Source organism: Colletotrichum orchidophilum, assembly GCF_001831195.1.
Source record: "Colletotrichum orchidophilum strain IMI 309357 chromosome Unknown Scaffold_23.1, whole genome shotgun sequence".
Classification (NCBI taxonomy): Eukaryota; Fungi; Ascomycota; class Sordariomycetes; order Glomerellales; family Glomerellaceae; genus Colletotrichum; species Colletotrichum orchidophilum.
In genome coordinates this window covers 352,658-380,575 of record NW_019172979.1, presented here as the reverse complement: position 1 = coordinate 380,575, position 27,918 = coordinate 352,658, and the positions used below count along the sequence as shown (strand labels likewise).

At 52.9% G+C, this 27,918-nt stretch overlaps 11 protein-coding genes across 11 annotated transcripts; 4 read left to right on the top strand and 7 right to left on the bottom strand.

Moving 5' to 3' along the window:
- Window positions 1-2,062: 2,062 nt before the first annotated feature.
- CORC01_03825 (uncharacterized protein) lies at window positions 2,063-3,808 on the top strand (the record flags this gene model as incomplete). The annotated part of the gene is made up of 2 exons (XM_022615474.1): window positions 2,063-2,762; window positions 2,820-3,808. The coding sequence occupies 2 exons, from the start codon at window positions 2,063-2,065 to the stop codon at window positions 3,806-3,808; spliced, it is 1,689 nt and encodes a 562-aa protein (XP_022478139.1).
- Window positions 3,809-3,994: 186 nt separating this feature from the next.
- On the bottom strand, window positions 3,995-4,126 carry CORC01_03824 (H+/oligopeptide symporter; the record flags this gene model as incomplete). The annotated part of the gene is made up of 1 exon (XM_022615473.1): window positions 3,995-4,126. The coding sequence occupies one exon, from the start codon at window positions 4,124-4,126 to the stop codon at window positions 3,995-3,997; it is 132 nt and encodes a 43-aa protein (XP_022478138.1).
- Window positions 4,127-4,307: 181 nt separating this feature from the next.
- Window positions 4,308-6,140, bottom strand: CORC01_03823 (POT family protein; the record flags this gene model as incomplete). Its single annotated transcript, XM_022615472.1, has 8 exons — window positions 4,308-4,558; window positions 4,622-4,778; window positions 4,836-5,085; window positions 5,135-5,233; window positions 5,294-5,585; window positions 5,670-5,797; window positions 5,873-5,928; window positions 5,988-6,140. 8 exons carry the CDS (start codon window positions 6,138-6,140, stop codon window positions 4,308-4,310), a joined length of 1,386 nt encoding a protein of 461 aa, XP_022478137.1.
- Window positions 6,141-7,802: 1,662 nt separating this feature from the next.
- Window positions 7,803-8,981, bottom strand: CORC01_03822 (fungal cellulose binding domain-containing protein; the record flags this gene model as incomplete). The annotated part of the gene is made up of 4 exons (XM_022615471.1): window positions 7,803-7,856; window positions 7,927-8,613; window positions 8,681-8,829; window positions 8,894-8,981. The coding sequence occupies 4 exons, from the start codon at window positions 8,979-8,981 to the stop codon at window positions 7,803-7,805; spliced, it is 978 nt and encodes a 325-aa protein (XP_022478136.1).
- A 919-nt stretch (window positions 8,982-9,900) lies between these two features.
- On the bottom strand, window positions 9,901-13,652 carry CORC01_03821 (calcium-translocating P-type ATPase; the record flags this gene model as incomplete). Its single annotated transcript, XM_022615470.1, has 2 exons — window positions 9,901-10,986; window positions 11,043-13,652. 2 exons carry the CDS (start codon window positions 13,650-13,652, stop codon window positions 9,901-9,903), a joined length of 3,696 nt encoding a protein of 1,231 aa, XP_022478135.1.
- A 1,773-nt stretch (window positions 13,653-15,425) lies between these two features.
- CORC01_03820 (uncharacterized protein) lies at window positions 15,426-16,452 on the top strand (the record flags this gene model as incomplete). Its single annotated transcript, XM_022615469.1, has 2 exons — window positions 15,426-15,461; window positions 15,544-16,452. The coding sequence occupies 2 exons, from the start codon at window positions 15,426-15,428 to the stop codon at window positions 16,450-16,452; spliced, it is 945 nt and encodes a 314-aa protein (XP_022478134.1).
- Window positions 16,453-16,573: 121 nt separating this feature from the next.
- On the bottom strand, window positions 16,574-18,103 carry CORC01_03819 (uncharacterized protein; the record flags this gene model as incomplete). Its single annotated transcript, XM_022615468.1, has 1 exon — window positions 16,574-18,103. One exon carries the CDS (start codon window positions 18,101-18,103, stop codon window positions 16,574-16,576), a length of 1,530 nt encoding a protein of 509 aa, XP_022478133.1.
- A 1,432-nt stretch (window positions 18,104-19,535) lies between these two features.
- CORC01_03818 (uncharacterized protein) lies at window positions 19,536-22,283 on the top strand (the record flags this gene model as incomplete). Its single annotated transcript, XM_022615467.1, has 11 exons — window positions 19,536-19,597; window positions 19,650-19,767; window positions 19,830-19,894; window positions 19,956-20,845; window positions 20,905-21,043; window positions 21,111-21,186; window positions 21,250-21,404; window positions 21,465-21,522; window positions 21,578-22,010; window positions 22,061-22,111; window positions 22,177-22,283. The coding sequence occupies 11 exons, from the start codon at window positions 19,536-19,538 to the stop codon at window positions 22,281-22,283; spliced, it is 2,154 nt and encodes a 717-aa protein (XP_022478132.1).
- Window positions 22,284-22,433: 150 nt separating this feature from the next.
- Window positions 22,434-23,759, bottom strand: CORC01_03817 (mandelate racemase/muconate lactonizing enzyme domain-containing protein; the record flags this gene model as incomplete). Its single annotated transcript, XM_022615466.1, has 4 exons — window positions 22,434-23,181; window positions 23,252-23,363; window positions 23,424-23,533; window positions 23,584-23,759. The coding sequence occupies 4 exons, from the start codon at window positions 23,757-23,759 to the stop codon at window positions 22,434-22,436; spliced, it is 1,146 nt and encodes a 381-aa protein (XP_022478131.1).
- A 549-nt stretch (window positions 23,760-24,308) lies between these two features.
- CORC01_03816 (aldo/keto reductase) lies at window positions 24,309-25,713 on the bottom strand (the record flags this gene model as incomplete). The annotated part of the gene is made up of 7 exons (XM_022615465.1): window positions 24,309-24,487; window positions 24,545-24,690; window positions 24,756-24,811; window positions 24,903-25,187; window positions 25,273-25,377; window positions 25,440-25,586; window positions 25,645-25,713. The coding sequence occupies 7 exons, from the start codon at window positions 25,711-25,713 to the stop codon at window positions 24,309-24,311; spliced, it is 987 nt and encodes a 328-aa protein (XP_022478130.1).
- Window positions 25,714-26,411: 698 nt separating this feature from the next.
- On the top strand, window positions 26,412-27,551 carry CORC01_03815 (dihydrodipicolinate synthetase; the record flags this gene model as incomplete). Its single annotated transcript, XM_022615464.1, has 3 exons — window positions 26,412-26,866; window positions 26,934-27,026; window positions 27,116-27,551. The coding sequence occupies 3 exons, from the start codon at window positions 26,412-26,414 to the stop codon at window positions 27,549-27,551; spliced, it is 984 nt and encodes a 327-aa protein (XP_022478129.1).
- Window positions 27,552-27,918: the final 367 nt, after the last annotated feature.

Here is a 27,918-nt window from a genome sequence, read left to right as displayed (position 1 = left end):
TCGCATGTAGGAACAATTCCATTGGCCCATACGTGTTGGGATGAGTAACGGCATACATGTGCGTGTGACCCTCTGCTTACGCTCGTTTGGCTTGTTATCATTGCTGGAAAATTGAGTCTCAAGCAGCATGAAATGCACCGAAGACAAATTGGAGATGATCTACTATATACAACATAGCATTAAGTACTACCTATGTAGGCAAATCGGCCTATTTCCAATCCAGCAGCCCACCCAGAGGCTGTCAGAGTCTCATTGTTGCTGACATGTTATCAGCGATATGCTCCAAATGATGCAAATGGATTACTGGACATCCATGGACTATAATTCGTCCTCTTGAAACCATGTCATGAACCTCTTTATCGCCCACGGTTCTGTGATTATCAATGTGCATGATTTTGCGAGCGAGTGTCATAACGCGACACCTCGCAACAGTTCCGAGTAGCGCAACACGTTACTTAATTAGGTACATATCGAAGAAATTGGAAGGGCAGCCAGATTGGTGAATCCAAATGCCAAGAAGTGTCATGTCTCTTGACATATGCAATGACATTAGCCTCTCTCAAAGTTCCCTTGACGAAGAACTCTAATGGCCCGAGTCAGGAAGATGAAAGAAAGTAAGCATGGAATGATGTGCTCGTGAGTGGATCGCGGCTGGATTCATCGCGTAAATACGATCAAACCGTAGCCAACTTGCCGACTCATGATCACCTGTGGTCGCAAGATAATCCCTTTTGGGACTAAGATGATGGCTGCCCCATAGAAAGAGACTGTAGACGGACGTCGCGCCTTCGACACACGAAGGGTTCTAAGGACAAAATATGCTCCGCTCCCCAACCCACCGCACACCACGCCTACCGCCCTTGACAGTCTGTCAGGTCTCCTGGCAGGTCAGAGTGAATGTTGTGTCACCGCGATAAGTAACTGGGAGCGCCGCCCGACCCTCAGACGTTGTGAGGGAAGCTAAGGCCCCAGAGTGGTCACCACCAGGAGTGAGAAAACGGGATGATGTGCGGACACGGATGGGATGAACACTCCATGTCCGCATCGCATCATCTGTGCGTCCAGGGGCGCAGTCAAGAAGACATATGCATGCACATGCAAATGCAAGTTTTGAATTTTTCCTTTTTCTGACCCTGCAGCGGGATCTTGTATGTTTAAGGCTTAGCTGAGACAGAAACAAACATAAGCATATCGAGCTTCCTTCTTCAATGACGGGACGCACCACCACTCCTTGATCAAGACGCGTAGATCATGTCTCTGAATTACAAGGCACCCTCCCTCCATTCCCCCTTTCAATCCATTTCTGACTCAAGATGTATGAAGGAGGCTCAATACTCCATCAGACTTGTCAAATGAAGACCTTTTGTCCAGCCCACCAGGGATTAGTCACCACAGCCGCATGGACAATTGGCGTCGATTAGCGCCTTTCGTCCTCAGCAAACAACAAACGCCACTCTTCCGGTGTAACCGCTAGCTGTATCATAGGAGGCCGCCGTGTCTCGCAACCGGTTAGGCTAGCTCAAGGTTGCCTACCCGCCAGCCGCAGGAGAGCGCAGGAGAGAAACTGGCGGGAACGTCCTTGGGTGATGGGGCCAAGTCCGTAGCTTTGACGGTGGGAATTCTTGGAGCTGTGCCTCTTTCAGTCTAGAGGAGGCGAGTGAACGACAAGGCTCGGACCTCCTCATCACAGCTAGTGCAATCCTCATGTCCGCATTGACCTCAAACCTCTCCCTTCCCCTGCCGCCGACGGGACGAGGAGTAACTGTCTCTAATACCCTCACTCTCGCAACTGTCTGCGAGCTGAGAGGTTCTGATCCTACTTGTTGTGTTTTCCCTCCCCCTCACCTCAGTCATTCGTTCGTTCGTGATCGGGCTTCCTTCGTTTAAGGTGCTTCTTTTTCAATTATAGATTTCCTTACACAGCTGCATGACAGGCGCATTTGAGACTTCAAGCGGGCGTTTGCTGAATGTCGCTTGGAGAAACAACCACATATCAATCGCCTAATAATACACATACATACTTATACACAACAAAACAGCTGGACCTGGATAATAATGAACCATGGTTGATCAAGGGATCCACGGGAGGCGGCACCACTTCGCGGAGAAGCTTTTCAACCGCGGCCTGATAGGCGACATCCTCAACGCACCCGGCAACATTGTCAGTCAGGTATTGTCGTCGCCGGCGACGACAACCCAGGATAACGTCCAGGCAGAGGGTACACCAGCGGCAGCGGCCACAACGCAGGCTGCTGCCGCACCGGCTGCTACGACACAAGCAGCCGCTGCTCCTGTGCCCGCGACGACATCACCGGCCGCAGAACAACCCGTTGCATCGCCAGCAGCAGCAACAACAAAACAAGAGCAGCAGCAAGCTGCTACGACACCGGTAGCTCAGGCACCCGCAGCGGCAGCAACAACATCGCAACAAGAAGCTCAGGTATCACCAACAACAGTTGCGGTGGCGAACCCTCCGGCAGCTTCAACCACGTCTTCAATAGAGGCTGCTGCTGCTGCTTCGTCTACACCTCCTGCAGCTGTCACAACTGTCCCAGCAGCAGCTGAGAATGCAGCTTCATCACCGGTGCTGTCACAGGCATATACATCACAGGGAACGGCAACAGGCGTGATCAGTGCTGAGGCTGGAGAAGCATCAAGTACCAGATCTGATGTCGCCAATACCACGCAAACACCGGCGTCGAATCATGAGAATAAGCCACCATCAAACAACCAGGGACCCTTGGTTGCCACCGGGGTTGTGTGTAAGTGAATCTCTGCAGCAGCACTCCCTGACATCGTTGATACTAATCGAATATCAGTGGGTATCGTAGTATTGATGGGACTCTCACTCTTGATATTCTGGTGCTGCCGCCGGAGGAGGAGAGCGGCACACCAACGCCATGAACCCATCGCTCCCGAGAGTCCTAACAACGAGTACGGTCCTGCCTCGCCTTTCCGCGACCATATCGATCACAGCTTCTCTGAGATGACTGAAACTGAGATGACCGAAAATCATACCATTGCCAGTGAAGATGAATCCACCATCCAACACCCTGAACCTGGCTACCAGCCTTCCAGCCAGCCACCAATGTCGCCCCAAACCCAGGACACACCGAGAACAAACCCATATGCAGCCACACCTTTCTCATACGCCCAAGCACAGCAATACGTTCAATCGCTCGCAGGCACAGGAACCTTTGGGTTTCCTCCGCCGCCTCCTATCCCTGAGCCATCACCTATCCGCATCTTTAGATGGCCGACTCGCTCGTCTCGCAGCGGCAACTCCACACCCAGCGTCTTCTCCGGCTTACGTACGCCAAAGACGCCCACTCGCGCTCTTTCCCGGGCGTCTCAGAGTACCATGTCATCAATGCTGTGGCACGGCCGCAGAGACGTCGCCCGAAGGACGATATCCCGGAGTCCCGGCTCGCACAAGTCGACTCACAACGTTTCTTCCCTCAGCCCTGAGAGCACGATGCCAGAGGGCCTCCACACGCCCATCCTGGACTGGCTTCACTGGATCCGTGGTCATCAGCAGGTGGAGCCCGATCCGGAGATGAACCACCGAAAGAGCTTCGCCAGCACGACGGAGAGCTCCATTTCCGAAACAAGCGTCGCGAGCACTGCTAGCAGCGATGTCTTCTCGCCCACACTCCTTTCTTATCACCCTCCGGCCACCACGCCGAGCATCACTCCCGAGACCTTTCAATATCTCCCTCTTCCTCTGTTTAATAAGAGGCGCAGCGATGTTCAAAGTGAGGTCACGATGGAAGCGTCTGGAACTATCCGCATCCCGAGTTTTGGGTGACGGGGATGCCTGACGGCAAATACCAAAATTTAATGATATCCCATATTGGGCAATAGTCGCTCATTGCATTGCTAAGGTGTCTTGATTTAGCAATTACTCTATATTTCCAATTCAGTAACTATTGAATCTGATCAAATCCATCTTTGCTCACACTTAAATCTGTAATAGTGCTCCAACTTGAGTACCTTACCTAGGCCAAGGTTCTGTGCCCTCGATAATGACTTCTCGCTCCATCACTGTGCTCTTTCGACCAGGGTAAAAGCATGCGTAAAACACGCACCCTGACACAAACCCAACAATACCCAACGAGCCATACATCCAAACAAGGTAAGGGTCTTGCGAAACAGGCGCAAGCGCAATGCAAATGGCGGCGGCTATGCCGATAGTCAACCAAAATAGGGCGGACACAACCGAACGAAGACTAAGAGAAATGACGTTGTCAGCAATAGGAACTTATGTAGAACCCCTGAATCCAGGCCGAATAGTAAGGCCGATAGGCTTACTTCTTTGGAGCTTGGGTGAAGGCTAGCTCCAGCCCGGTGACGATGATGAACGCCTCGGAAAACGCCACGAGTAGGTAAGCGGGTGCTTGTATCCAGACATGGATACTCTTGGGCGGGGATTTATAGATGTAGTATTGCAGGACACTGGCGTAGACCATAGAGATGGAGGCGAAGAGAAAGCCGACAAAGATCCGGGTGACTGGATCAAAGTCGATGCGATATTTGCGAAACATGGGGTAAACGATCACTAGAAGTACTGATCAATATTGACACCATAAGAGTACTCGAAATGACGAAAGAAAAAACTCACTGTCCAAGAAGGGTATGAAGATGCACAAGGCGATGGGATCCAAATTTTGTAGCAAATCATTCGGGGTACCATGCAGGGCCATCTCACCCGCTTGGGAAATGAGATTATTCCAAGTTTGAATCCAACAGATGAAATAAAGAGGGAAGAAGATGAACATCTGATGGCATCATATGATCAGCTTCATTCGATGGAAGAGGACTGTTTGTCTACTGACCTTGCAACTCTTCAGACCTCTCATGACATCCATGACATATCCATCGGTATATCTGGTCTCACTTGCAATAGCATATTTGCCATCGTGTCCGGACTCTCTCAAAGCCGAAGGAGTCGCGTTTTTGAAGCCATTTTCCTCGATAGCAATACGAGTGACACGGAGAGCGTCAATTATAGCAGAGCCCTCTGGGGGAACCTTAACGTATTTCTTCTGTCCCGAAATAAAAATGCCGGTGGAAATGATGATAGCGCTGTGGGTGTTAGCGATTCCCCGAAGTCGCGGGATTTCGTTGTTCTTACATGAGTGGAATGAGATATGCCAGCCAGAATGAATGGTGCGCTTCGACGTTGACAGTGATCAATGGTGACAATGCTCCAATATTGACAACCCAATAAAACCTATGCAAGCGTTAAGATCTCGCTTTCTATGTTCCAAAAGTGCACTGCATATTGACTAACCACATGAAGAGTCTCTGCACTGTTAGTTCAGGATCGACCAGTACTTCCTCACCCGATTTCAAAGTTCTGACAACCGGGTGCGAGTTCTGGTATTGTTCCGCACACATTGGCGTCACGTTGGCCTTGATACCACCTGTGCCGAGACCAATGGTAATCATCGCTGCGATCAAACCACCGAAACCTGCGCCGCTTGTAATAGATGTAGGTGTTGCAGTTGCAACGAGAATGACGAGACCCACGATGTACACTGCGCAAGCAGCTAGAATCGCCTTGAACTTTCCAAGGTACTGGTCTGCAGTGCTGGATGTCAGAGCTCCTCGTTCAAAGGAAACATAAACTTTTGGCGAAGTCTACTAGAAGTTAAATATCAGCGTACCTGCGATGATAGCTCCAATGACCGTGGATGCATAGGCCCAAAACTTGAAGAAATTGCCCAACGCTGTGGCTACCGCCTGACCGCGGCCGAGGGCCCCAGGCAGATCGGAGGAAGGATCATATGGATTGCTATCGATGATTCAAATCAGTCAAAGATTCCAGCATCTGAATATCAGCAGTTTCCAAAGCCTGTGCAGTGCTTACTTGATGTAGTTTTGAATCGGGCCGCTAAGCCCGAAATAAGTGACTCGTTCCCCGAGCTGAGAAAGCGAGGTAAGAGTTTGGGAAAATTTTGGACTTCAGGGGTCAAGTTACGTACCTCCACAACTAGAATCAACAGGGCAACAGTTGGAAGATGATCCGGGACTCTCCTTAGACTTTCCCATTGTTCTGCAGGCAACTTGAGGGGCACATCAGACTGCACTTGTGCCTCTTCTAAGCCAGTGATGTTGTCCTTCGTGTCGGTCATCATGCACACTCAACTAAAGTAAGGTACAAAAAGAAGCTGAGTTTATGTTTGCTAGTCATCGAAAGACATGTTACAATGAAGGGGCATTTTCTGGAGTCATATACATGACCGTGACGCCAGTCCTGATTGCTAACTTCCTGACGCGATGCGGCACGACGAGTAAAGCGGGGTCCCCTGGGCAAGCATGAATAGATATGATAGATAACGTTGGGCTATTCTTATGAGCTTTGATTGGTGGTATTATTTGGCCTATCAAGATTGATAGCCTCGAAGAACGCCGCCAATGGAACGCATTACCGTCATCGAAATGGAGATTTTGGCCGTATTCTCCACCCAGATCGGCCATCTCAACACCGCCAATGGGATGTAGATTCGGCGACGAGCAGGTTGAAAGAGGAGTAGAGAAGCTCCGGTTCGGCGATAAAGGCCTGGAAGAGAATCAATGCGTCTCAGTGTCGTTGTCTTTGCTTCATCTAGGCTCGTATTTATGAGATTCGCCAACATGATTCAATGTTAACCCATCGCAGCTGATTCGAGCCAGTCTCTTGTCTACGACGAGTAAGGATGGACTACTGCGATACGAGAAACTTGCTGGGTGCTGGCTGATCTTGCACTGAGTGAATAGCAAGCTCCTTGAAGCTACACATGCCGCGTTCGTCAAGTCGGTAGTGCCGCAGGACAGAGGTACCATGTCACCGCTAAGGCCTAGTTGTTGCGGGTTGTCACCAGAAGGATACTCGGCCTCTTCCACGAAGCCTGACTGACAAGTTGTGCTCCTCTTCCATATGGTCGAAGGCATGCTTGGAACTCGCGGATTTTTGAAACATAGCCTCGAACTCAGATTGGGTAGTACTGAAGTTTAAATTTCAAACATAGTCCAACTATGAAAGCTGCCTATTTAGAGGTTCAGCTTGAAGCTCCGAGGGACTTGGCATTGTCGGCGATGATGTAACCATTTTGAGATGACCTCGACCCGTTGACAGCATTAGCACCCTCCTCAGATGTGGAAAACTTCCTCGGCGCCACAGCCTCGAAGAAGCCGCATTGTCGGTTGTGTAATACACAGAAGCGGCATGGTGGCGCTTGATTGGTCCGACATGCAGTCTTTCGGGAGCGGCAGAAGCCACAGGTGCGCTGTCGCCTATTCATGTATCTTTGCTGTCGGCCAGACATCGGGGTGAAAGCGCGCTCAACGCGTTGTGGCTTTTGAATAGCGATCACGTCTTTGATGATGCCGCCTAGGGGTGAGCTTCCAAGTCGCCTACGCGGTCAGAAGTAGCAGAGCCGCATCAACATTATGGCTGTTATGGGAACAGAATTAGAGTATGAAGAGTAAGTATGACAGGAAGAAGATTTTTAAAGACTAACATCAAGGATGCTTGTGGATCATACCTAAGCCAAAGGCTTTTGATCACATCTAGCACCAGCTGGCAGCTTGTTGAGGCCGGAACCATTGAAAGCCATTTACGTAGATATTGGGTAAATGGCCGACATGAATCTTAATTACTTAGTAGTAGTGCTCATATCTGACTTGAATACGGACTACAAAGTGACCCAATTGTACCTCCATTAACGTGTTTTCAAATACACCAGTGAATCTCTTCAAAGGGGGAACTTCAGACTAAGAGCGCTGGGTCGCAATTCCAACTCTTGGACCCAGGAAGGCTAAGCACACTGATAGTAGTACGGTGCTGAAACGCCCTGACAAGTCGAACCAGACTGCAAGTAGCAAGTGTCAGTCTTGTACATGCAGAAACGGGATGCGGATGTAACAAGCTGGGTGACTTACCGCACAGGTAGTACAACCTGTCCAACCCTGACCACCACATTGTGCGTACTTCTGAACAGTACACGATGGCGGGCTACCGTTTCCAGGAGAAGTGCCTCCTCCACCAACAGGCGACACAGGAAGCGCCGTGCCAACAGGGCCCTTGGCAGCATCACAGGTAGACGCGCAACCACTGCATCCCGAACCCGCAGTCTTCGTGGTCCCGGTCGAAGCAACAGCAGGGCCGGGAACCGTATACCCAGACAGCTTGGCGTGGATGTTGACAGCGATGCCAGGGTCGCTGGCCTTATACGCGCCGGGGAAGATAACCGTCGCAGGCTTGTCCACCCCCGTGCCACCCGTGACCGAGATCTGGAAGCACGTCATGTATAGCTGCGCTCCGCCCGAGGGACCAGCCGCGTGAAGGGCGATGACTTCCGCGCGGAGCAGGTAATCGCCGTCGGCAATGTCTCTGCTAATGGGGATGTCCATCTTGCCACAGCAGGTGTTGAGATCCTTGGTACCCCAGTTGTCGTCGTCGCCGGAGCCGGCGCCTGGTTTGGCGGACCAGCCGTCTTGGAAGATCTTGAACCAGCCTGAGGAACCGTCGGCCGAGGCGGCGTTGTCGACTTTGCTGAGGTAGACTATAACGGGGCCATAATGCGCTCCGCCGATGGCCTCGTTCTTGCAGCTTCGATCACCATTTTGCTATTTTGAAGTCATGTCTCAGCGATCAAATGATGATGCGGTGATGATGAAGGATTAATATCGTTACCTGATGCATCTCGACGGTGACTGTTCCCCCAGCCTTGACCGGGCATTTGGCATTCACGCCGCTCGTCCCGCCGACGTTGCATCTGATTTCGTTCCCAGCAACGTTGGTGACCGGCGAGTTACTCTGGGGCAATCGTGCACACTGGGAGCCTTAAAAAGGAAGTCAGCCTTGTATCTTTCGCCTCGCAAAGGTCGAGACGTATCATATCAACACCGTCAACCCAAAGCTGTTGGAAAGTGGCATGAGCGGCAATTTCCCTCGCCGCTAATGCTGCGAGAGATACAAAAATGCTCGGCTTCATAATGGCTTGACCTAATGGAACAGCAAGTGATGCGGGCAATTTTCAGTGAAGTCTCGAATTTGGAGGGTTTGAACGACCGTAAGATCGTGAGTAGGGTGATTAGGCGATGCATGGAACCACTTCATTTATAAACTACACCTACGCAGTCCTCGGCCCCCTTGTCGTTAAGCGCGTCATGGCTTGCTAAACTCGGTGCTTCATGCGGTCTTCCAAATCCTCTCAATCGTATCCCAACTCTAATCTTTCGCCTGTAGTTCATTTGCCGAAAGACTTCTGGCAATCAGAAAATATTCTTGATATTACATCGGGCCTTCCTCTCATGAGTTTTCGTTCCGTGCATTGATTATCCTGGCTCGGCACATCTATTGACCCAAACTTCAAAATATATAGCCTCACGGAAGCAATATTGGCATAGAAAAACATTGGTCACGCCGAAAGTATTATCACACTCGTGTGGCATTGAAGCATTAACTGATAAGACTTGGCAATTCAGGACCAATATAGCCGGTCTACCGGCAGAAGTCGCCGGCCAGATACGTTCCGTTGCCGTCGCAATACGACACAGCGTGGTAGCATCGTCTTGAAGATCGACCAGTGGGCCTAATGCCTTTCAGTCCTCCATGTGGTCCTTTCAATTAGCATGATCATCGATTGGATGGGTCACTTTCGGAAGATATAAGAGGTTGAGTGAAAGATCAGCAAACAACTAGGCTAAACTAACATAGGTACTAGGTATCTGACATTACTTCGTGAACGTACGTATATGTTTCTGTAAGGTATTAAAGTGCCATCCACCATGAGAAACAAATAGTACCGGGCGTCATTATCTGTGACCTGTCAACGCGTGAGCGCGGCAGCCACAACAAACACCTGCTGTTCTACAATGCTAGGAAAGCAGCACATAGATCCAAGTAGGCCTTCATGACGGGCGTTGTAAGTAACGCAATATCTCTGGGTCCTGGCTCGGCGGACACTTCTTCCCATCAACTCCAATGGATGTCAGCAAGATCGGATCCTCCTCCGAAGTCTCTGGATGAACCTCAAGACCATACGACAACTCCACCTTGGCATAACGTGCCGCATCAATCAGTGCAGGCACATCCATCTCGTTATCTCCCGTGCCCGCCTTTGCAGCTCGAATCAACGCCTCTCTTTGTGCAGCAGGTATACTCGACACCCGCCCCGCAAGCTTTGAGCCAGGCGGCGGCGTCGAACTGCCCCATTCGTAGTTCATCGGCCGCAAAAGGGCGGCACCCGTCTGCAGGACCCAGCTCTGAGCCGCTCCCATATCCTCCACTTCTTCTTCGGCCTTCTTCCGCCACGTTGACGGGAGGACCTTGGAGAGCACGTGTACTGTGCTGAGGAAGCTTCGCTTGACAGCCTGGAAGAAGCCATAAACGTACTCATCAGGAACTTGCCGTATCAATGCGCCTAGTGGGATCACCAAGACTCCAAAGAGCATCGACCAACCCCATTGCGCACCATTGAGGGGGCGGGTGTCAAATGCTTGACCGCCCTTCCAGATGATGATCATTTGGCCAGCCAAAGTGGCGCACTGCACTCCGATGAACCAGGGGTTGCGGAGGACGCCCTGGTACCAGATGTTGAGCTTGTTATCTACACGGCGGCAGTTGTGCTGATTAAAGAATTGCATCCAGACGTAAATATTGAAGATCATCGTCTGCAGTGCCTCGCGCTCGGCAGTTGTGGTGGGGTGAAACAGTTGATCTCCTGCGTAGTGGAGGGTGAACATGACTGCCAGCTGGTAGATTGCCTGGCCCAAAATCATCTTCCACATTGTGATGTTTACGATGGGTGCCGTGCGTGGTTCGGGCCTGCGCTTGAGGAAGTCTGGTGAGGGGTAGTCGGTTGCCAGACCGAGCGAGGCGAAGATGTCCATGATGAGGTTGATGAACAAGAGTTGGACAACAGTGAAGATGGAGTCTCCTGCCAGTTCAGAGACAACAGTCAGAGTACCCGCGGTGATGTTGATTGTGAATTGGAACTAATTATTTGTTAACATCTGTTCCGCTGAGTCGAGAGCAGACAAAAATCACTTACTTGGAGGAACTTCTTTACAGCCGTGTTCACCGTGCGACCCCACACCAAAGCCTTCACAATCGAGGCAAAGTTATCATCGAGCAAAATGATAGACGCAGCTTCTTTAGCGACTTCTGTTCCTTGGATCCCCATAGCAAAGCCTACATCCGCGGCCTTGAGAGCCAAAGCATCATTGGTGCCATCGCCAGTTACCGCAACCGTCTCTCCCATCCCCTTCAAATGAGTCACGAGTAGCAACTTGTCTTGCGGGCTAGATCTCGCCAGCACCTGAAGCCGCGGAATGACCAGATCCAGCTGTGCGGGCGTCAGCTTCCGGAACGTCGGCCCATCCATGGCCAGGCCACCGGCTGAATAGATACCGCATTCTGACGCGATGGCTTTTGCCGTCAGAAAGTTATCTCCGGTGACCATGCGCACGAAGACCCCGGCCTCCTGGCACTGGCGCACGGAATCGAGGACCTCGGGGCGAAGGGGGTCGCGGATACCAAACACGCCGATAAAGGTCATGTCGCCAAAGTGCTCCTCAAACTTGATCGAGTCTGGGTCTTCCGGGTTCTCGAACGGGGCCTCGATGTCCTTGTAGGCGATGACAATCGGTCGGAGCATCTGTTTGGCGTACTCGCGGATCGTCGATCGCAGATCGTCGCGTATTTCTGTCGTGACGGGCCGAACGGCGAGTCCGGCCTTTGGGTCCTTGAGAACATTTGCGCACTGGTCGAATACGGCCTCGGCCGCACCCTTGACGAGAAGCCGGTGTTTACCATCGGGCAGCTTTGACATCACCGCCATCCACTTGCGTGACGCGTCGAAGGGGAACATGTCGACAATCTCGTTGTTGGCCCTCTCTTCGCTTAATGGTCCCATGGCAAAGAACTCGCGGCTGAACCTCAGTAAAGCAGTCTCGGTGCTAGTCCCCACGAAACCAGCATCGTTCGGGTTATCGCTCTCAAACGACGTCGTGTTCAGCGCGATGCTGTTCTTCATCAGCGCTCTCACATCGCCGCTCAAGGATTCTAGCAAGACTCTCGGGTTTTCCTGGTCTGAAGCGTCGTCGGTGCTCGGGTCCTTCTTCACATCATCATTGCCAATCTCTTTCGGCGCGTCGCCGAAGCGTTCAAAGAGGCCGATTCTACCAGTGACGACCGTCATACTGTTCTGTGTCAATGTCCCCGTCTTATCCGAGCAGATGCATGTGGCGTTACCCATGATCTCACACGAACGGATCAGACGCACGAGGTTCTTGTCTTTGAGCATCCTGGTAGTAGCAAAAGCGAGAGCAAGCGTGACTGCAAGGGCAAGACCTTCCGGCACGGTGATCACGACGACAGTGACGGCGAGAATCAGCAGCTTGAAAAACGTCTCGGCCTTTTCAGAGGGCGTTCCTTGCATTGTCGGGAGCCCGACGAGGAAACGGATAAACAGGATGAGAAAGAAGATGATTCCGGCAATGGCACCAAACGTGATGAGCTGCTTGGCCAACTTTCCCAGCTTTTGCTGCAGAGGGGTCTCTTCGACATCCTCTCGTAGTGACATTAACGTCCTGCCGTACGTCGAGTTGGTTCCTACTGATGTTACCAAGTAAGCACCGACGCCGCCAGATACCGTCGTCCCGCTGAGAATGAAAGGGTCAGTCGCCGAAGACCTGTGGGCTTTCTGGCTGTGAATATCGCTCTCGCTAGGCACGTTCTTGTGTACAAGTTCAGACTCTCCCGAAAGAGAGGATTCATCGACCTGGATGCCCGAACCCTGAACCAGTACTCCATCGACTGCAACGACATCTCCAGTCTCAATATGCATGATCTCTCCAACTTGCACATCGTACACGGAGATGTTCTGCGTCTTGCCGGACCGGATGACCTTGACATCTCGCTGCTCTTTTCTCTCGTTGAGCTTAGCGAACCGGACGTTCTTTTGCCAATCCGTAGCTGCGCTGGCGAACACGATGACCAGGATAGCTACTACCACAGTCACACCATCAACCCATTGAATATTCGGCTCGTCGTCAGACGCTTCCACTGTTTCGTAGATTCCCAGCGCCAAAGATATTGTAGCTGAGATTGTGAGGAGGAACATGAGCTTGTCGTTGAACGCGATCCATGCCAGCCTTAGAAAGGACTTTTGTTTTCGTTTTGGGAGCCTATTTTCGCCGTAGATGCGTCTCCGGTCGGTGTAGGCTTCGGCTTCATGTTGGATCAGATCCAAGTCAAGCTTCAGACCGTGCTTGTGTTGTGTGGATGGAGGTAGGTGAGTGATTTCGGCAGCCCGGTGGGCCTCCCCTGCGGCAACAGCCTCTTGAAACGAGATTGTGCCGTCGAGGCTTGTCTCGTCCACGCTCAATCCGGCGGCGAGATCGGTTCGCAAGCCAGTTGCGAGGCCAGGGAGACCACCGAAGCGTCGGAGTGCTGAAAGATTGCGCGCGGTGATGAGCTTGTGAAGTTGCGTCGGCGTGAATGCGAATCTGTTGTTTTGGATGACGGTATCGTCGCGTAGATCCAGTTCTTTCTCATGGTCTTCTAGCTGCTGGGCGAATTGCTTGCTAAAGGGATCTTTTGATGAAGACTGGCCGATATCTGGCTTGCGCGGCGCAACGGCGGTGATCTTGTCGGTCATCGTCTCGTGCCTCGCCAGAACAATGTTATTTTGACCGCGTAGATCGCGATGACAGATGTGTGGGATTAAAAAGGCAAGAATTAACGAGGAGAAAAAGAGAAAGACACAGCGCCAGTGTGTCCATCATTCCATCAAGCAGGGGGGGACATGAGTTGGTAATATGTTATGGTCATCCGGAGCCGACCTTGGGGCAACGGCGCGGATCTCAGAGCCGCGTCATTGCATCTTGGCGAAGCTCACCATTGTGCCGAGAGAAATCCAAGGCTTCTCGGCACGCTATGAGGATGTTGACTGGTCTGATAGGTGGACGAGGTCCCGGACTAGACTCGTTGCACAAGCCTTACGGCCCTGGGAGGGATGTGGATATCAACGGGCTCGGGGCCCGCCCGCCAGGATTGAATCGGATTTGTTTGCAACCGTACCGCAGACGGTGGCACGTGGTCATCGGTCAGTCCGGGTTTGTTTTTCTCTGCGATAGCATTCGGGCGAGAGAGAAGCGGAGATCCATGCTCGTGGGTGACTCTTCGGCCGTTCGCGGTGGTCACCCGGGGCACATTGACGCCGTCTTTTCGGTATCGGCGTGGCTGTGTTCTTCGGAGGATGCGAAGCAGATGTGGATATTTGTAGGGAACTTCTGGCCTCAAACTCGACTTGGCCCAGTCAAGTCGGCGGCTGTTCGGCTCATAAGTGGCTTGGCGTGCCCAGAAGGCATCTTAGCGAGAGACTTGGCTTTGCCCCATTGACATCATCCGGGGTCTGATTCTCAAATGCCAAAGTTGCACCGAGTTCTGTGGCTGTTGCTCAAGCTTAATGCCTAGTTTTATAGATTATTCCCTTGAATGCTGTTAAGAGTCCTGCGTGAGCAATCAAATTAGCAAGCAGAACAGCAGGTTTTTTGAGTCCTCATGAGACTAGTTCGCCTAGATGTCTCTACAGAGTATTTACATATTTCCACTCCCGCAATATAAACCCGCTCGTTCCTTCATGGTTGATGTTGACCGTGATGAAGGAGGACTTAAACGTTGGCTTGCTCGATACAAATATCGGTAGATCTTCCTATCACTCTTACGCAATGACCATTGTCTGACTTGAGGGAAAGAAAAGTCCCCGTTGTAAAGACGTTGTTCTCAGTTGCAGATATTTGATGCCAAGAATGTTTGCTTTGATATTCGGCGCCAATGAACAAATTGGCTGCATGTGGTGGATCCGTTGTTTAACGTTCGCATCCTGCAACGAGACTATTTGATGTCGCGGCAAAACGCAATCTCAGAATTGAAATTTGGGATTGTCGTCTCGGTTGGACACTGATCACCTCCTTCACCATTATCGATCATAGGGCGCGCTGTCCTGATTTGTAAGCATAAGAAGTCATAGAATTAATGTATCACTTGTAGTTATGTTAATATTCATGTTGAGAGCTTGAGCTTAGTAGTGACAAAGACGCGGAGATCCTGCGCATTGAATAAATGCTCGGCCAAAAATATTGTTAGGTCTTATCAGTTATTTTCATTTTCTCTCTCCCAATTCCTTGTATCATGGCAGGAAAGCTGGAAGTTTCTTCGGTTCTCGGACAATTGGCGTTGTCCGCTCGGACTTTGCGTTGCTCGCATCAGTAGCGCTCGGCCTCCTGCATGCTTCATAAAACCTCCATGAGAACATACCTTGGCTAGAATCTTGACCATCGACATCATCATTGTTTAATTTTTGATTTTATCGATCATCGATTCTTATCTTAACGTGATATATCATCAACGTCATCTCAACTCACCAGCTATGTCCAACCCAATCCGCAACGTTGCCATAATCGGCGTAAGTCCAGTCATCATGCCATCCCCTCTCATTTCATTTCAACATCTTTGACGTGGCCAAAGACTAAATTTCCCTACCTCAGGCAACTGGCCAGATGGGCTCTCAAATAGCCAAGACCTTGCTCCAACACGGCTTCGATGTCACAGCCATTCAGCGGACCGAGTCCACCAAGACCGTCCCATCGGGAGCCAAGTCCATCAAACTCGACTTGAATGACGTAAGCGCTCTCACCAAAGCCTTCCAAGGCCAGGACGCGGTCATCTCGGCTGCGCCAGACCCCATCGTCCTGGAGAACCAGAAGCCGTGGATCGACGCCGCCGTGGCCGCCGGCGTCAAGCGCATCGTCCCTTCCGAGTATAGCACGAACGTGGACTCGCCGCTCGCCGAGGGTCTGCCCATCGTCGTAGACAAGGTCCGCGCCAGACGCTACCTCGTCGAGCAGATCGCCAAGAACGACAACAGGTCGAGCTGGATGAGTGTCAACAACGGGCCCTTTTTCGATGCCGTTCTCAGCTTCGGCGGGCTGGGTCCCAACTTTCGAAGTAAGACGGCCAGGTACCACAACGGTGGGGACAACTTGATCGGGACGACCAAGATTTCGGATATTGCTGAGACGATTGCCAAGATTCTTCGTGATGAAGGGGGGCTGTATAAGGAGGCTGAAAATAAGTCTGTGTACATCCATTCGGCGTCCGTCAGTGAGAAGCAGTTGACGGAGATGGCAGAGAAGGCGACGGGTCAAAAGTTTGCCGTGCAGAACCTTGATGTCGAGGAGGTTTACCAGAACGCCAAAGTCAAGTTTGCCGAGGGGGATAGATCAGTCTGGATTGACTTCTACTACCAGATGATGTATGGGAAGGGATATGGAGGGAGCGAAAGCTTCGAAAAGATGAGCTGGAATGAAAAGGTTGGACTGAAGAAGATGAGCAACAAGGAAATCGAGGATGGAATCAAGCAGGCGGCTCAACAGGCCGGGATGATGAGTCAATAGAGATGTGATCGTATTGTAACAGTCTTCCTAATCGAACATGTATGGCTTCAATCCTAAACCCTGTGTCTGAGATGTGTAATCCGTACGCCACCGAACCAAAAAGAAATTGAAAGCAAATGCATCAAAGCTTGGAACGGCCCTTCCAAGCATGTCCCATCTCATCCCTGAACGTAGCAAGCTCATTTCTCTTGCTGTCGCCGCCGTGGCTAACCTGCACGGGCTCGTCAAACACGGTCTTGCTCTGCTTCTCCTGCCTCTTGTCCGCGTCAACGTACTCCCGCTCCCCCTCGCCAATGTACAACTGGCGCGGGCGCCAGATCTTGACGCCTCCCTTCTGGAGCATCTGCTGCCTCCAGTGGGCCAACCACCCGACGCAGCGGGGCACGGCGAAGAGGACGGGGTAGAAGTCGAGCGGGAAGCCCATGGCCTGGTAGATGAGGCCGGAGTAGAAGTCGACGTTGGGGTAGAGGTTGCGCTTCTTCATAAACTCGCTCTCGCGGGCGTACCGCGCGAGCTCCAGCGCCGTGTCAAGGAGCTGGTTGCGGCCCGTCACGGCAAAGACCTCCTCGGCCAGCTGCCGGATGGCGGTGGAGCGGGGATCGACGTTTTTGTAGACGCGGTGGCCGAAGCCGACGAGCACCCGCTCGCGCTTCTCAACCTTTTGCATAAAAGCCGGCACGTTCTCGGGGCTGCCAATTTCCATGAGCATGCGGATTGCGCTCTCGCTGGCGCCGCCGTGGCTGGGGCCGTAGAGCGCGGCGCAGCCGGCGGAGACAACGCTATAGGGGTCGACGAGACTTGAGCCGACCTGCAGGACCGTGGCGGTGGAGCAGTTGACCTCGTGGTCGGCGTGGATGATGAAGAGCGCGTCGAGAGCCCGCTCCAGGACGGGGTGAGGCTGGTACTCGTGCCCGCTCAGGTGGTCGAGCAGGTAGAGGAAGTTGCCGGTGTAGCTTAGTCCCTGGGCCGGACGGTTGAAGGGTCTGCCCTGGCGCATGCGGTACGAGGCAGCGGCCACCGTGGGAGCCTTTCCGATGATGCGGAGGATCTGCTTGTCGAGCATCTTGAGGGCCTCGACGTCGCCGGAAGCCGCGTTCGTGTACAGCTTCTGCCCCTGCAAGCTGGGGTTCGACTCGGGCGCGAAGGCACCCATCGATGAGAAGGACGCCTGCAACATGGCCATGGGATGCGTGTCATAACGGAACGACTTGAACATGCCCTCAATGTCACTGTGGATGTAGGTGTGGTGCATGATCTCATCCTGCCACTTATTGTACTGTGACGTTGTCGGCAGCTCGCCGTAGATGAGGAGGAAAGCTGACTCCAGGAAATGCGACTTGTTGACAAGCTGCTGGATAGGGTAGCCGCGGTAGCGGAGGATGCCCTCCAGGCCGTTGATGTAGGTGATGTTGCTCTGGACCACGGCGGTGTTCATGTAGGCCGGGTCATAGACTCGGAGACCCTGGTCAGTCTCGTCCTCGGCGCGGTCATTGCCGCGAGCTGCCTTGATCTTCTTGATGTCCGTAGCCAGCACGGAGTTCCTGGTGATGGGTAGCTCGTACGACTTTCCTGTGCGGTTGTCAACAATGGTCAGCGACTGGCGCGGCGCGCTGGTTGCGCCACGTGGCGCGTTTTTGGCAACGGTAACCATTTTGGAGAGACTGGAGTTTGTTGAGATTGCTGGCCGCGAGATGAGATGACAGTTGCGGAATGCAGTGGCTTTCAATGAGACGTTGTGAGCCCGGGCGGATGGATTTCAGATGCTACGGACAATGTTCCTTGTCCGGCGGGCTTCTCCTGAGCAGGTGAAAGCTGCGCTAAGACCGTCGGTTGACGTCGGGAGATCGGCACCACAGCCCGAGTGCCGAGGTTCAATTGCAACTCTCCACGAGTTCCACAGATCCCCGGATTAGTGGCTCAAGCTAGCTGCTTTTGCACATGCCAGGGGGGGGATTACCTTCTAGTGAGAAGCTTCCATCCCGGTCCAGGAACGGCCAGGTGATCAAGTTCTGTTTGTCGGACCAGCGGCTCTTGTATGCCCTTCATGAGCCCAGCCTTGTCATAAAGCACACAGCCATTTTCCAAGTTCTGAACATACAACGTTGTATAGATGCGGCATTTTCCCATGCATGTGATCGAATGCCGTGACTAGATACATGTACCTACGTCGTGGGGTCAACAGGATGCTTCAGTCAAGTCTATAACGACCTTCAAAGTAAGTGCACATCTGCACACTATACCATTCAACAGGCATTTGCGTTGACGATCTTCACCACTATGAGATTGTAGAGGTTGACCATCGCGAGAAGCCATGCGGTCTCTATACAGGTCGATGTCACTCAGTGACGAGAAGCTGATAGGCAAGACCTTTAAGGTAAAGGGAATAAGAGACTGCAGAGGAACTAGAATCATGGGACCTGAAATGATGTACCTACTTCAAAATTCGCTAAGTTAAATGACCTGTGCTCGGCGTACTGTTCGACTGATGTTAGAGCTCTCGAATTCATTTGAGCAAGGGCTGTTTCTCCTGATGTCAATTTGAAGACACTTGTCGTTCCAATTGAGTTGACCCTGATCCATGCAAAATGAGGGTCGGGACTAGCAAGAAATCTTCACCGAGTCTACACACAACGACCATAGGCTTCCCCGCAATCTAGCTCATAGCCCTTGCCAGGAGACTTAGTTGTGCAGTTTGGGATTCCAGGTTAGCCAGTCTGCCAACCGCTACCTCCACATCCCTCGGCTGATCACTTCCCTCCTCATAGAGCATCGCACAACACAACAGCTCTGCTTCCTTTTTCTACTCATCCTCCGGGACGATCTCGGGCTAATTGCTCGCGTATCCGAGCTCGCAGACGTCAATTACGAGAATCATGAGACTGAGGGGCTGAACATGCATCTCGAACACCCCGGTTTGGCCGGATCGTCCTCCGTGTGGAGGAATCTTGGCCGATAATTCTTCCGGGTAAATTGCTACAAAGCATCGCTTCAGCCAGCCTTTCCAGAGATCCCTGAATATGTGTTAAGATGTTGCGCTGATCTTCGAATCGCCACGCAATAGCCTCTGAACCCAAGCAAGGAAGATGCTTTTGACACTCCTTTGTACCGCCTTGCTACCGGTGGTCGCACTAGGGCGCATCGACAGGTGAGCTCATAGTTGATACTTGGCGATTGGCTATCCAACTGAGATGTCTCAGACAGCGGGTTGTGTCTCAATTCAATGTTGTCCGAACCAATTTGATCGACAATAACACCACTCCACTGCAAGTTGGCAATGGCAACTTCGCTTTCAATGTCGATAACACGGGCATGCAGGTAAAATCAGCCCTAAACCCATGCTTTTCAATGCTTTGTTGCTGAGACTACGACTTTTGCAGACTTTCCTGCCCTTCAATACACTCTCAAGCTGGGCCTGGCACAACGACTCGCTTCCGACAAATGGGTTTGTTGCACATCTCTAACGATCCTGCTTGTGAAGGGAAATTGACGCGACACTCTCACAGCGAGAAACTCGGTGACTACTCCGGCGTTCCCATGCTGACACACGGCCAAAATGTCTCCTACGATATTCCCGATCCGAAGCTTCCTCAAGTCTCGCAATGGCTCATTGGGAATCCTAACCGCATCAATCTCGGCCGTATCGGTCTAAAGTATAAGGGAGGAACTCTTTCTGCAGCGGCAATCACAGAACCAAGACAAGAACTGGACCTCTGGGGTGGTTTCATCACCTCAACCTTCAAAGTCGATGGCAAATCTGTCAAAGTGGTTACGCAGGGGGATTTCGCGTATGATGCCGTCACATTCCAGATTGAATCGGAGCTTGTATCCTCCGGCGACTTGAACGTCGAGCTAGACTTTCCATACCCGCCTATTCACACAACAAAGTACAAATACGAAGTCTTTGCCGGCGTTTACGACTTCCCGCTGAACCATACGACTCGCATCGTCAATAGCTGCGGACGATCTGACGTGGCGCACATCCATCACGAGTTGCAGGAGACGAGCTATTTCGTCAACCTGCGCTGGCCACACGAAGTGCCCCTTGAGCTTTCTCGGGACGAACCAGAGGGCTCTGACAAGATTAACGCTCATCGTTATACACTGTCTTCTGTCCGCGACACCAACCGGACTTCGACTTCTTTGACCTTTACTGCGCACTTTTCACCTCAGAAGCAAGACCCCAGACCCCCGGCCGACACCCAAAAGGAAAGTATCACTGAATGGCACGACTACTGGAACGAGGGTGGTTTCGTCGACCTGACTTCGTCTTCGAACCCCAACGCCACTGAGCTGCAGAGGCGTATCATCCTGTCGCAATATCATGTTCGCGTCAACAGCGCGGCTTCCGGTCAATCGCCACAGGAGAGTGGGCTGATGAACAACGGATGGTACGGTACGTGCAAATGTCTACAAATCCATAGTGGAAATATTCTGCGAAGCTGATTCGGACAGGCAAATTCCACATGGAAATGGTTATTTGGCACAACGCCCACTGGGTAACGTGGGGCCGGAAGAAGCATTTTGACAACATATTCCCAGAGATTTACGAGACACTGCTCCCATCCTCTCTCGCTAGGGCAAAAGCACAAGGGTGGGAGGGGGCTAGGCGAGTTCAATTCAAGTGCGCAACGGGTTATTATATCTAACCATAGTTGCAGGTGGCCTAAAATGACGGAGCTTGAGACAGGTGTCAGTTCCCCTGGAGGAATCAACGGCCTTTTACTATGGCAACAGGTATTTTCCAACCCTCTAACGAAGTGAAATAGCTCCGGGAAACGTCCTTTTCTAACCAGACAGCCCCATCCCATGTATCTGGCAGAACTTGCGTATCAGTCGTCACCAAATGACGAGACCTTGAAGCAATGGGACGCAGTCTTGACAGCGACTGCCGACTTCATGGCATCGTATGCCTGGAAGAATGAAAGCTCAGGACACTATGACTTGGGGCCACCGTGAGCCCGATCTCCTCTGTGGACAAAGACGTAGAAACATGTGCTAAACGTGCTCTTCAGTTCATATGGAGTAACTGAGAATACGCCACCTTCACAAACGTTGAACCTAGCTTACGAGGTAAGTCAAACTCAGCTTATCTATCCATCGAAGCTTCAATCTGACCCCGTTGTAGATCGCATACTGGAGGTACGGACTCGATCTCGCGCGCGAGTGGAAGAAGAGAATGGGCCAGGCGGTCCCCGACAAGTGGACGGAAGTGGCCGAGAACCTCGCTCCGCCTCCGCAGGTCGACGGTCTTTACGCCGTGTATGAGGGGCTGAACAGCACATGGTGGCAGGACCCGGCCCTCAACGGAGACCCGCGCAGCCTCATCATGATGCAGGGGATACTACCAGACACCCCGGCCGTTGACCCCAAAGTCGCGCTCAGGACTGCGGACAAGGTATGGGAAGTCTGGACGGACCAGAAGATCCGCGGCTGGGGACGGCCCGTGTTGGCCATCAACTCTGCTCGGGTTGGGAATCCGGAAAGGGCTATTTACCACTTGACTGCGTACGATTACTGGAAGTTTGATGACGCTGGCTACGCCGTTCGTGGCGGGGATGGTGAGTGATCCCATTGTGATATCCCTTATCGTTGCTCATCCTTGACTCAGGCGGCACACCTCCTCCTTTCATGCCCGGAAATGCTGGTTTCCTATATGCAGGTACGTTGTGACCCTGACAGAGTGACTCGCAGATGTAGCGCTCGTTTTCCTGATCATTGTCGTAGTTGCATATATGGCTGCTGGCTGGCGAGGGTCAAAAGGCGATGCACCTGGTTTTCCCCAAGGCGCGGGGTGGGTTGTCAAGCAGGAGGGATTGCAAAAAGCACCCTAGTTGATCAGTTGTGGCTTTATGAGATGGATCACAACTGAAAACCCCCTGATTCCAACAGCCTTCATTCAAAGTATTTGCACTGCCCGTGAACATATGGCAGAACTGTTTTTTGATGAGCTGTTCATTATGGAAGTCGTCCTGCGTAATCTTCTACCACTCTCTAATCTCTCCCCCGGGCCCGATGAACCCAGGGCTGACCCAAGCCTTCGCATCCTTGGACAGCTCGCGAACTTGCGCCTCATCAATCTCAATGCCCAAGCCAGGTCCCGTAAGAAGGTCAATGTAGCCATCCGTGACCTTCCAGACCTCTGGGTTATGAGTGTAACTCGTCAGATCCTGGCCCGTGCTATTGTAGTGAATACCCAAACTCATCTCCTGAATCACAAAATTCGGCGACGCAAAGTCGACCTGCGCATTCGCAGCCAAGGCAATGGGTCCCAGCGGACAATGCGGCGCCAGAGCAACATCGTACGCCTCCGCCATGGCCGCGATACGGCGCATCTCCGAAATGCCACCCACATGAGAAATATCGGGCTGGAGGATATCCACGCAGCCGGCTTCGAGGAACGGCTTCACGTCCCAGCGGCTGTGGAGCCGCTCGCCGAGGGCAATGGGGATCGACGTGAGGCGGCTGATCTCCTTGATGCCCCCGAGGTGCTCGGACAGCAGGGGCTCCTCGATGAAGAGCGGGCGGTGCGGCTCCAGGGCCTTTGCGAGCTGCTTGGCCATGGGCTTGTGCACGCGGCCGTGGAAGTCGACGCCGGCGTCCATGCCGAGGGCTTTTACAGCCTTGACGCGTTCGACGGCGGCGTCGAGGGCGTCGGGCGAGTCGAGCCAGCCGAGGTCTTCGGTGCCGTTCATCTTGACGGCTTTGAACCCCTGCTCTTTACGTGCCCGTCTGTTGCGAGAACACAATGATTAGAAAGGATATCCGTCCGAGGGGGGGCGACTGGCGTCTCGCTACTTACGCCTGCTGCTCCACGTCGTTGGGCCGGTCACCGCCGATCCATGCGTAGACCTTGAGCTTGTCTCTGACTTTTCCACCCAGAAGCTGCCAAATGGGAAGTCCCAGCTTTCTCGCTAACACAGACTGTTTGTCAACGATATCTCAGACTCGGCTGGAGTAAAGGCTGCTCTCACCCTTGAGATCCCACAAGGCGATGTCGATACCTGCCAATGCGCTCATGAAGACCGGCCCGCCGCGGTAAAAGGTTGTCCGCCATGACATTTGCCAAATGTGCTCAATGTCGCTTGCCAGCATCAGCAATGGCAATCTCCAAGCTTGCGTAGGTCAGCGTACTCAGCTTCCAGGCCAGAATGCCTCTCGAACCAGGCGTCAAGACAGCCTTCCACCGCTTGGGTGTGGCCTTCAAGAGATGCTTCGCCCCAGCCGACGTTGCCCGCCTCGTCGGTGATCTTGACGAATAACCACCGGGGTGGCACTCGGAAGTACTCCATCGTTGCGATTTTTCCCATGATGAGTTTTGTGTGCGATGACGTATGTTAATCTTTGCGAGGAGTCTTTGAAGCTGCAAGGGAAGCAACAGAAGGTCACTTTGGTTGACTTTGATGAATGACGCTTCAGATGAATCGGCTAACTTGAGGCAATCGTGAGCTGATATTCCCACAGCAAAGCGGAGCTCGACGGAGTTGAACGACGGGAAAGTCGGCCTGAATCCGGAACCTCTCCGACCCGCCTCCTCAGCCGTCCTTCTGCTCCCGATCCGCCTCCGCGTCACAATCCCCCCGTCGGAGAAAGAGCATGGATATTACCCGGCCGCCAAAAACGCTAGGTGGAGAAGGGTGGGATGAGCTGTGCGGGGTTCGGTACACCCTCACCCGAGTCCATTGCCAGGGGTCTAGGGGGCAGCGCGGGGTCCTCGGTGTGTTCTTTTCCGCTCGGTGAGGATAACACCAAAGAGAGGGACGGAAAAGGATCACGGAGGGAACTCCAAGTTCTATTCCCGATTCTATCAGAGATTACAGCGCTGGACGTATGGGAATCACACTTCTGCTCTTCCATGTCTATGCTTGGCCCGCCTTAATCTTCTTCTGCTGTGCCACCCAGGTCTCTACCGCCTTCTTCAGTGTCTCCGGGTCCGACTCGCCAAAAATGTCTTGGCCGAGACGGGCTGGGAAGTTGTAGCGGTGTTTCCTGTCCAGGGCGTTGATCTTCTCAAATACGTCCTTGGGGAGCTCGAATACTGGTACAAGTCAGCGTCTGTCCCTCTGAAAGTGGAAACGTTTGGTTGATCACGTACCCTCAAAGTTCTTCTCAATTCTCGAGGGAGTGACGGATTTGGGGAGCACAACGGTGCCTCTCTGGACAGACCAGCTGATGATGAGTTGAGCCGGCTCCTTGCCCAAAGATTTTGCCAGCTCGGCGATGGTGGGATCATCAACGGCACTGATGCGGATTAGTACATGTGCATGATTCTCGGAAGGGGGTACAGGTAGCTGCTGGGTGCTTACCGAGGCAGGTTGTAGATGTTGTTAGCGAGCGGGCTGTACGCCGTGACCACAATACCCTGCATCCAAACCAGATTAGCGACCTACACGGAATGCGACCTCGGAGACTTTTTTTTCCCTTCCCTCGTTTTGGACCAACGCAAGACTCACCTTTTCCTTGGACCAGGCCAGGAGGTCGGGCTGCTGCAGGTACGGGTGCGCCTCGATCTGGTTCACCGACGGCTTGATTTCGGCCTTGTTCCACAGGTCCTCAATCTTCTCGCGGGTGAAGTTGGAGACGCCAATGGAACGGATCTTGCCCTTCTTGACGAGGGCCTCCAAAGCCTTCCACGTCTCAATGACGGGGACGTCGATGACGTCGACGGCCTCGGTGACGGGGTGCAGGGGGAAGCGGGTGGCATCGTCCTTCTTGTTGAAGGACACGGGCCAGTGAATCTATTGCGAGACATTGTTGCGTTAGGATGGCAAATCGAGAGGAGGGTGGGTGCAGGTAGGTACACGAAAAGGGTAAAAGACTTACCAAGTACAAGTCCACGTAGTCAGTCTGCAGGTCGCTGAGGGTGATGTCCAGTGCGGTCTCTACATCCTCTGCCTTGTGGTGGGTGTTCCAAAGCTTGCTGGTGACCTGAGGAACAAGGATCAGCCATTTGATGCTAGTCGGCCATGAGGACTGGATGGTGAGCCTACAAAGATCTCTTTCCTTGGGACCCCAGAAGCCTTGAGGCCTTCGCCGACCTCCTTCTCGTTGTCATAGACGGCCGCAGCGTCAATGTGGCGGTACCCCGACTTGAGGGCGTGCTCAACGGCATTCTTGACCTCGTTGGGCTTGGATTGCTACCATTCCACATGATCAGATGGGATTTCACTTTCAGCAGGCCTCGCGAATGCTCACCCAGGTGCCTAGGCCAACTGCTGGGATCTCGTGCCCCGAAAGAAGCTTATAAGACTGTCCTAACGCCATTGTCAAAGAGTAATTGTGTTGATAGTTCCGTGATTGGATGTAATGGTACAGACAAAGTCAGATGAGGTGCAGTTATCCGCGTATTTTGTGTTCGTCTATTATATGTCACTCTCCCAGCACAGTCAACGACAATTCCCCCCAGAGCCCTTATATCCCTCTTATATCCTCAATTTGAGGCTGTCGTCACTCCAAACCAGCCTGCAAGATTTCCGCATCACACAATGAGGGGGCTCAACACGGTCCGTTGGCACGGAATAAGCCTTATGTAAACCTCTTTTTCCGGTCTTTTCCTCCCCTCTCTCTCCCCCACTCACTCCCCTCTTCAACAAGAACAATGTCCGACAGCCGGGCCCGCCCGTGGAACCTCTAGAAACGGCCTAGACGGGATAGCGTCGGGATGTTCCCCGCTCGGTCGTCCCCATCGCGCAACTCGTCCCCACCCCCGCGTCATCACACCCCGAGGCGCCCCTCGACCAAGTCCCTCGCGGGATTGCCGAGGGGCACCGAGACCGGTCTGACACGTTTTCCACTGCCAACGTAAATTCAAGCGAGGGGCCGACAAAACAGTGAACGCGCAAAAGAAGAACGTTGCAGCATCGTGATACCCCGGAGCCGTCAATCTCTATCCCAATACTTAACTTTGAGAAGCTCAGCATTCCCCGGCTTCTTTCTATTTCATACCACATTCACACATCACAATGGCAGACGTCAGAGTACCACCCACGGGCGTCTTCGTCCCGGTCCCAACCTTCTTCCACGCCGCGTCTGCATCGGCCGGCTCCCTCCAGCCCAAAGTCGACATTGACACGCAGATCAAGCACAGCATCTACCTCGCAAAGAATGGCATCCGCGGCCTGGTCCTCCTCGGCTCGACCGGCGAGGCAATTCACCTGAACAAGGCCGAGCGTCACGACCTCGTCGCCGGCGTCAAGAAGGGTCTCGAGGAGGCTGGTTTCCCCGACTACCCCATCATGGCCGGTGTCTTGACAAATGGCATTGACGAGACCCTCGAGTGGCTCGACGACTATGCAAAGGCCGGCGCCCAATGGGGTCTGGTGCTCGTCCCCGGCTACTTTGGTACCGCTGCGAACCAGGAGAACATCAAGGAGTGGTACACTGTCGTGGCCGACAAGAGCCCTCTCCCTGTCCTTATGTGAGTGAATGCCTGCCAACGCGCGGCAGCGCACGTGAGAGGGACATTCGTACTCATGAGACCTCAGATACAACTACCCCGGCGTGACGAACAATGTCCTCGTTGAACCCGATACCTACAAAGACCTCGCCCAGCACCCCAAGATTGTCGGTTGCAAAATGTAAGTGAACTCGCCCAAAATAAAAAAAAAACATGTCACTCTCTGTCCCGGGCTCCCCCCCTCTAACGCACTTCACAAAACCCCATCAGGTCCCACGGAAACGTCTCCCTACACACCCAAGTCTCCTCCGACCCGCGCATCGACCACGCAAAGTTCCGCGTCTACAGCGGCTTCGGCGCCCAGCTCGCGCCCATTGTCCTCTTTGGCGCCGCGGGCGTCATTGACGGCCTCGCCGCCTTTTACCCAAAGACGGTCTCGCGCCTCTTTAGCCTGGCGGAAAAGCGCCCCCTGGACCAGGGCACCCTCGAGGAGGTGCAGCGCCTGCAGTACGCCGTCAGCCGCGCCGAGGATTTCATCGGCAAGACTGGCATCATTGGCATCCGCGAGGGCATTATCCAAAAGGCCGGTTTCGGCGCGCTCGAGGGCGGGCGTTTGCCGCTCAAGGGGCGCTTGGATGAGGGCACGTTCAAGGCGTTGGACAAGCTTTTCCTTGCGGATGTTGAAAAGATTGAGAATTCCCTGTAGACTTATTTCTCCTTGTCATTCGTATCTTGGACGAGTTGAGCCGGGGGATCGTACGAATTGCATGATTGGCCATGATACCAAAGCTTGACTTGACCGTACTTACTCTATTGGTGCCACGGAAAAGCACGCTGCTTGTTTGGCATGCCCGTGTCTGTCTCTTGGTATTGCTACGCCATGCCCTTTTCTACGTAAGTTGTAGCACGTCTTCCCTCAAGGACCGGCCCCAAAAGGCTTCTACGTTTCTGGCTGCCAATATTCTAGTCTGACAATATTTTAGTCTGACATGAGCATACAACAAAACCGTGCACCTTGTTGTACGCCGCCATCCTCGGCATTCAGAGTGATCTCAACCTCAAGGGTACCACGT